The following is an 8,382-nucleotide window of genomic DNA, read 5'->3' on the forward strand; positions in this document are numbered from 1 at the left end:
ACCAGGATTATTATCCGGTGATATGGCGATTTAATTGCTTGGACCAACCTTCTTGACTGCCCTATATTTCCCTTATGTGTGGCACTTACCCCAGCTGTTATTGGGTTGTCGGCAAATATATTTCTTATGTATTCTTCATGATCCCTACTTGTTCATTGGCTCGCACAAGTACCGTGAGCCCCTAAAGTGCCTTACGTCACCGTGAATTTCTAGAAAGTCTGCGAGAAAGATGTTACGAACAACCAATAAAGGGAGGAACCATGGAATAACCAAGGCGAGGGTAGGGCACCGAAGCCTGACGGAAAGTAATCATGGGAAGCGAGACGCGGGGGCTAAGGGTAGCTGTAACGTGACATCCTCCCAACCAAGGAATCTTAGTAATTGAAATCAAGAAAAATAGTCTTATCCCTGCTATAATAGTAAGTGTAAGCTCTAAAATAACAATAAAGAAGTAGAATGATATAGACTAGAGATTTTTCAATTTAAGTCTTAGATTCTAATTCTTCAAAGTTAGCTTATGAAAAAGAAGTTAATCTTTGACCTCGAGTAATGCTGCTCACCGCTTTACTTTTATTAAAGTAAATCGACTTATAGAACTAACAATTATTATGGAGTTCCTTTTTTACGCCAATAAAGCCTACTTTAGTGAATTTTCTAATACCCTCCTTCTTTTCTAAAAATCTAATAGCATTTTAGCTGCGAATTTGATGAACAATATCACTCTTCTCTGACACTAATTTATTATAAAACTTCGCTAAATGAGTGCTCACCAGCTTGACCTAACTAGCCAGGCTCTTTTCTCCATCCTCGTTCCTCCTTTCAATCGAATTCGTTGCCCACGACCGTTAGCCGACAAATGTTTTCTCCTCAATGAGCCAGAATGCCAAGTGATAAGCAGAAAATCTAATCTCTCCTTGTTGGCCGTAGATAGCCGTCATGTCTAAAATAGTATCGTTCCCATACCACTTCGCGTATGTTGGAATAGCTCCACTTCTGTTATCAGCACTGCTCTCATTGCTGCCATGGCCATCACCACCACCAACATCATCTTCTCCGAACTCTGACTCTCAGCAGCGCGACCTATCGTCCGACAGCTCATTTCGTCTGAGTCCGATTGTAAGGTAAGGTGTTCTTGGTCTTGAGTGCGGGGAATGGAAATGGATTGACAGGGAGTGTCGCGCAGGCCTTGGGATTTAATATAAAAAAATCCAGGCCACGCGTTCCCTTCTAGACCAAGATAAGGGGAACCCTGTGATGTAGGTGCAGCCCTTAGTTACCGCATTCGTGGAGTGAAACTGTTGGGCAGGTGACTAAAGGGGTGCTTCGACAGCTGCCAATCGCACTAGCGTTCACTTGGAGTATCGTCGGGCCGTTAGCCCGAGCTCCCTCTAGAGAGCTAGCATCTGCCTCGCTAAGCTGCTCGATATCCAGACGAGTAAGGTTGAATGATTCATATCACAATTCCTCTATAATCCTGTGGTTGGGTGCATTACGATATTGGACAGTGAGATGAAAACAGAAAAATTTCATTATTAGCCCGACTGTACCAAAACGAGACTCCCTAAACCCAATCAAAATGCTTCTCCGCGTCCAGCTTTCTCTGTTTCCGCCTGGTTCAAGCACATTATACGAAATACAAGCGCCACTAGAACAAAATCCTATCCAATAACCGCAAGGCCAGAGGATATATCAGTCCAGGAAAGAACCCTACTCGTTGTCGGATGTAAACATCATACCCCTCCCCTTAGTAACCTCATGGAAGTTCTGCTTGCAGAGTTGGGACCCACCATGCGCTTGACAAGATAGTTAAGGTATCCAAATGTTTCGTGAAAGAGTCCGAAGGGCAGCTAGAGATCTTCTGCCTCGACGGTGTCTATGGGAGAGCGGATGATGAGGTTCACCCTCTCACTTTCAAGGCGCCTCGTCCGACAGGCGAGGGCTTCTCTACTTTCGTAGAACTTAGGATCGATGTTTGCGTAGATGAAGGCCTCTAAGGATACTTCATAGGCAAGTCCAAACTACTGGGTGTTATAGTAAAAGCAGTAGAGTTTGCACTCGGGAACGACAACGAAAGATAACGCGAAATTTATTGCTCATGCTTGTGCCTTCAATGAATGTGCCTTAGGGTCTGAAATGCTGGAATGCCTTCGCGTGACGATACCACCTTCTCAAGGCAAACTAGGAGATATGATAGAGGCATGCAGTTTACATAGGATGGTCACTTTCCTCAAGACGATTTGCATACGGTACGGATCACCGAGCGACCGAGGAGTGGAAGAAAAGTGATAGGCCCGTGCAAGAAGGGCTGATGGTGCTAATAATGCCTGATTTGTAGCTGCTAGTAGACGAGAGAGAAGCAAGGTGGGCCTTGTAAACGTAGTGCGGGGTATAGTGAATTGACAGCTCCAATGCAGAATCTCTAGGCGTTAGAGATAAGGAGTTGAGGAGTGCGGTGAGGATCAAACTGGCAGATCCGCGATCATATATTGCTATGTGCTTATTACCCTCATAATTTATTAAGGCATGCGCGAATGGAAGGGCGCATAGCTATAAGTTTAAACCCCCAAACAGATGCGAACCCTGAGAAGGAGCAGGTAGAACAACCGTGTCTTTTACAGAATGTCTAAGCTCGCCCATGGTTGATTGGATCGAGCCCAGCTTTACTCAACAGCAGTAGGAAATTTTGGGCGGGAGATAACTTCGATTCTTCAGCTAAGTCCACTCAGAGTACAAAATAGACATTAAATGTGATCGCCGTTACTACCCTTGGATAGCATGCCTGCAACCTTTCTGGTAGCAATCCGGCATCCGCATTTTTCTGATCGCAATGAGCCATAGCACTGCCTGAAAGGTGCCGTTCGCAACCCGAGACTCTTTAACTGAAAGAAATGTTGCGATACAGACTCGATATGCTTTTGGGTAGGTGATCCTGGGACTGCCATCGCGGAGAACATTGCAAATGTCTCGACCAGTATGCCTACCAAGTGTGACCGAGTAAGAGTAATCACGCCACAATGTGGATCTAACGTCCGTTCTGCGGTGTTGGAGAGAGGGCCATAACAACACCCTATAGCAAGGGGTAGCCTGCATCTAACGAACAGCGAAGTCCGTTTACGGGTATATGGCGGAAGCTATGATGTACGAGAGACCGGGATGGAAGAGAGCTCGAAGCTTCTCTTTGATTTCCTATACCTGCCCTACTACTAAGCCTCCGGCACAGTACTCGCAGCGCTAGGGAACTAACATTAAAGTTAATCCAATAATCCTAACTCTGGCTAGACTAACGTCTGCCCGGTGAGCCAGCGATTGATAGGGCCCGACAATTTAGTTCAGACCATACACCAGTCTGAAAAACGCTATCATCAAGCACTATCCATTCCATTCTATGGAATTAAAATCTTTTGCTTCTACGCAAGCCTTTCTGGCTGCGTTCCAGTCAAAGTTAATGATGGGCTGCCTCAACAATGCTTCTGGATCTGCTAGATATTGCCCTACAAACAATGTCTTCGCTCGTAGCTTTGGAGTCTCGGTTTGACATTGGGCTTGATTGGGATCACATTGACATGCGCTGCAAACCCACCTTTGTATGCAGCAATAGTAATCAGAAGCGGGGTTCTTGAGTAATGATAATAATTGTTGTGCACTGAGTCGTTCTGAGGGTTCGGGATCCATCATGAAGAAGGCAAGATCCGCAATAAGAGACCCCATTCGTGGAAGAGTACATTGGTGATTGGCCATTTTATCCGTGGTCTTGCCGGTGTGTTGCAATTGTCCATCGGAAGATTGTGAGAGGTTTGAGGTGAGCATTGTCTGTTCAGAAACCGCACACTTAGAAAATTCCGAGTGAAGCTCCACTGCTAAACTAGTGGACCAAAGGTAAAATATCCAATGGGCAATAGACATAGAAGAGACCGAATATGCAGTTCCCTGACCAGATAAATCAGGGCGTTCGTGGATGAGGCGTGTTCTCGCACCCGCCGAGCAAATGGAAACCGTGGCAAGTTCTAAGAATACACATCCCAAGGAGAAGATATCTGCGGAGCGACCGCGTCTTGCAGAATCCTGAACAACTTCAGGAGCGCAATATCTGACGGTATGTGCACCAATGGAGCCATCAGTCCCAGAAGAGCCTTCCTCTCCCATGTCTTCTGCAAGCCCGAAATCTGTGAGGAGCACCGATCCGTTCTTGATTAGAATATTTGACGGCTTGATATCTTTGTGTCGGATCATTAACTGATGCACATAATTGATAGCCTGTATGAGGCATCCACACCAGCGAGATATGGGCTGTAGTAAGGTAACCCTACAAGGACCGGTGGTCCCGTCGATCTCGTCGAGCCAAGCTGAAAGGTCCGTTTCGGCAATGGGAAGCATGATGATGCCGAAATGTTGTCGCCACTGGTAGGTTTCAAAGACCGTGACGATGTGCCAGTGACGGAGCCGATGCATAATCCTAGCTTCTTCTTTGATCTTCTCGATTTGTTGTTCTCGCTTTGGAAAAACCTTCGGTAGTCGGAATAGCTTGCGTGCGTAAATGGCTCGATTCTGCAAGCGAGCCTCGACTTGATCTACAAAACCATATGAACCCCTTCCTAGAAGGGCAGTGGAGGCGAAAGGGTCTTCCATTTCGATATTGTAATCGTGGTGGATAAGCGTAAAAGACGAGGGGGGGAGGCTAGTATGCTTGTGGGAATACCCCAAGTCATCATGAAGTTCATCGTAAAAAGCCACATGAATTCTTCGGCGACCTGGCCAAAATCTTGACCTTTACGTTGGATTCAACTGTGTGTATCTTCATGAAATTGATCCTTGTGAGCGGGTCTAATTTGTCATGGCTTGATTGTGGCTGAACTTTGATCGGCTCTAACATACCGGACCCCGGCCCCATAGCCATCTCGTATGACAATGGCTTCGGCGGATGCATTCCTGTGAAAGCGATAGAGTGGTGATGGAGGGCCTTGTTCGAGGTCACTCCCCGACGATGGTAAGTTTGAAGTGGCCTCCTTCCCATCAGTATCAGCCAAGGCAAAAGTGAGGGCGTACCTACAGGCACGTACAGCAATTGTATCCTTCTCGAATTACGATAAACCAACGAATTTTGACAAATACCGGCTCATGCAGAAATACGGGGCCGTTCACGGAAGTTGTCGACGAGGATACGTCACCAGCGACTTCTGGCCATAAGACTTTGAACACCTTTCCCACCTTGAAGAATGTGTTCGTTCTTACTCTGAAACTTGGTTCGAGTGCTTCGCAGTGTCCCGAACTACCATTAATCTTTCTAGAAGGGGAATTCGTAGAATACCCGTTGCTCTCGGGTAATTGCCATAGTTTAGGTTGGTTAGTTGGCTGTGGATATAATTTTGCGCTCGGGGATTTCACATTCTCATTGCTTGTGGAGCTGTTCGCAAAATTGTCTGGTTCAGCACTTAGTAAGGATTCGACAGGAACCATATGGGGACGTTCAAAGTAACAAGGACGCTGCAAACCTTGAAGTGTATAGTTGTACGGCCCGTAAGACCTGTTTTCATATGGAAAACTCCAGGATGATGTGCTTTGATACTGCACGTTCTCCTGTGGTGGCAGTGTGTCCAACCGTTAGTACACCTAATAGTACAGTACTGCAGTACACTAATTTTGGTCACGTACGTACGTACAGGGCATCTACTTAGTATACTGTACTATACATAAGGCTGCTGTACTAACTATTTACAGTAGTTATATAAAATTTTTAGTAGTTTTAGGCAGTTAAAGGCAGGTTACTAAAAGCTAGAGGGCTTATGTTTAGAGATTAATGCAGAGAATGCTGTTAGTGCGTGTTTTATTAGTAATTTTTTAATAAATTTAGTAACTATGCTATCTACTTTATTTTTTTACTTATTATAATGTTTTAATTTTTATTTTAATTAATAACATCGTTATCTTAGCGTGTTACTACCTTATAGGCCCTATTTTTATAGGCTTTATCCTTATAAGCTTTATCCTTACATGCCTTATCTAGCTGTTCTGCCACTTAGATATATTATGCTGCCTTATCCTAACACTTAGAGAAGGCCTGCATAGCCTTACCTAGCCTATCTAGGCTGTCCTTGCGTAAAGCAACTTCTTTAAAGCATATGTAAGATACCTAGGCTAAGAAGCACCTAAATAATGCCTACTATAATATTAAAATTACTTTTAAGATTAACGTACTTTACAGGCAAGTTGCTTACACACCTAAGTTGCTTACTTTTGCTAAGACTCTACTAAACTACCCTTCCTACACTAATGCATTCCCTACAACACTACTTAGACGCGCTAAAAGAACATTAGATACAGCTTACACTTTAAGCTTTTAAACAAGACATAAAACTCTTAAATAAATATGCTATAGCTATATATAAAGTTTTATAAAAAATAATAAATAACTATAGCGCTAGATAACTTTTATAAGTTAATTTTATAGCTAAATTATAAAGGCTAAGTAATAAAAAAAGTAGGTAATTATTAAGACTATACTTAAGCTATATGTGTAAGAAATTTCTCCTTAGATAGCATTTATAGCTAATATAGCTAATTCTTTGCGCGCTAAGCATAATCTAGGCTATGTTTACATAAACTAGCCTAGTATTTTTATAAAGTGTTATTTAAAGCTTAAAGTAAAGTTTTAAGCATAAGTATAGTTAAGAGATACCTAGCTAATTATAAACCTTATTTTACTAAAGTTATACATGTTATTATCCTAGATGCTATACTTAGCTTTAATATTCTCTATAAGGCTAAACCTGCTTTAAATTACCTTAGGACTTTTATAAAGAGCTCTTTTATAGTTATACTTACGCTTAAATGTTACTTTAAGCTTTAAATAACGCTTTACAAACATACTAGGCTAGTTTATGCAAACATAGCCTAGATTATGCTTAGCGCGCAAAGAATTAGCTATATTAGCTATAAATGCTATCTAAAGGGAAATTTCTTATATATATAGCTTAAGTATAGTCTTAATAATTACCTGCTTTTTTTTATTACCTAGCTTTTATAATTTAGCTATAGAATTAGCTTATAAAAGTTGTCTAGTGCTATAGTTATTTATTATCTTTTATAAGACTTTGCATATAGCTTGTCACGATTGTGCACGAGTAAGGTTATAGAGCTTCACAGAGGTCTAGTTTAATTACTATGTAAGGTATTATAGTAGGTACAAGACGTTGTGTGAGGAACAAGAAGGTTTAAAAAAAAATTAGTAATTAAATACTTAGCTTAAAAGTCTAAGCGCTTTAAGTATAAATTAAGCCTATTTTAAGTTTAGTTAGTGTTAAAGTAGTTTATACTTAAGTTTATGTCTATGTTATGTTGTGTTTATGTTAGACGTGCACTAATAATACTCTAGTACACGTCTAATACAGTTATGTCTAGGATCTAGGAAGGATACTGTGACAGTACTCCCCTCTTATTAAAAAGGGAATCCTTTACATTAGTAGTTCTAGCATTAGGTTGTCTTTATTAGAGTATAAGTTTAGTTTAGATAGGTATTAGGCGTAAAATTAGGTTACTATAGAGTTTTTTTTATAGAGCTTTTACAGGTTCCTATAACAGTTTGTTATATCTAGTCTATTTTATAAGGTATTTATAAATACATTTTTTTTTATTAAACTAGATCTATTTAACATCTTCTATAACATATTTTAGTTTGTTATTTATAATAACAGGTTTAAGTAGCAGGTTTAGCTATTTAAGTAAATAGTTAGATTTAAAAGCTGCTTAGCACAGCAATAATATGTAGAACACAAGGTGTATCTTTATGCTATTAGGTAGGATTAATTAGTAAGCGTATAATAAGACTATATAGGCTACTATAAAAGGGCTAAGGTTTTTCTAATTAAGTTTCTTTAATTATTAGTTTATTTAGATATTTCTAGCATCTAGCTAGACTTTCTTACTAGCTGCATACGTAGGGGCAGAAGTTTAGAATTAGTTTATATACTCTTATTAAAAAGCTTAAGCCTATGTAAGCTTTTTATAAATATATTTAGATATATTTTAAATTTTATTAATAAGTCTATTTACATCTGTTACTTATATAGATTAATAAGTTAGTTAGGAGGTATTTAAAAGTAGTTTAAATTTTATTTAAAGGTAGTATCTATAGTTTACTAAAAATAAAAATACTTATATTAATTTAGATGTTATGTTATTAGCTTTAAACTATGCTATAGCTAACTATTTTACCTAGTTATCTTACTAGTAGTTTATGTACACTTATAAAACTTATTTTATTATAGCATTTACATTCTTAGTTTAGCTGTTAGTGTCAGATTTGCGCACCTACTGTCAAGACAGGAGGAACGCTTGACGAAAGCTGCTACATAGTACGAGCAATAAGCTCGAACAGTATGTTGCTGT

The 8,382-nt window shown here is 40.3% G+C and overlaps 2 protein-coding genes across 2 annotated transcripts; one reads left to right on the forward strand and one right to left on the reverse strand.

The window, feature by feature from the left end:
* Positions 1-758: 758 nt before the first annotated feature.
* Positions 759-2,598, forward strand: BDR25DRAFT_356519 (uncharacterized protein; the record flags this gene model as incomplete). The annotated part of the gene is made up of 12 exons (XM_033695653.1): positions 759-887; positions 928-1,116; positions 1,144-1,174; positions 1,232-1,251; positions 1,307-1,504; positions 1,537-1,761; positions 1,803-1,923; positions 1,996-2,025; positions 2,075-2,282; positions 2,351-2,391; positions 2,424-2,493; positions 2,589-2,598. The coding sequence occupies 12 exons, from the start codon at positions 759-761 to the stop codon at positions 2,596-2,598; spliced, it is 1,272 nt and encodes a 423-aa protein (XP_033546120.1).
* A 2,161-nt stretch (positions 2,599-4,759) lies between these two features.
* On the reverse strand, positions 4,760-5,247 carry BDR25DRAFT_187884 (uncharacterized protein; the record flags this gene model as incomplete). Its single annotated transcript, XM_033684261.1, has 2 exons — positions 4,760-5,000; positions 5,054-5,247. Coding segments are annotated over 2 exons (435 nt in total), but the record flags the coding sequence as incomplete, so codon positions are not given.
* Positions 5,248-8,382: the final 3,135 nt, after the last annotated feature.

The sequence above is a fragment of the Lindgomyces ingoldianus genome (genome assembly GCF_010093535.1).
Source record: "Lindgomyces ingoldianus strain ATCC 200398 unplaced genomic scaffold BDR25scaffold_21, whole genome shotgun sequence".
NCBI classification, from domain to species: Eukaryota; Fungi; Ascomycota; class Dothideomycetes; order Pleosporales; family Lindgomycetaceae; genus Lindgomyces; species Lindgomyces ingoldianus.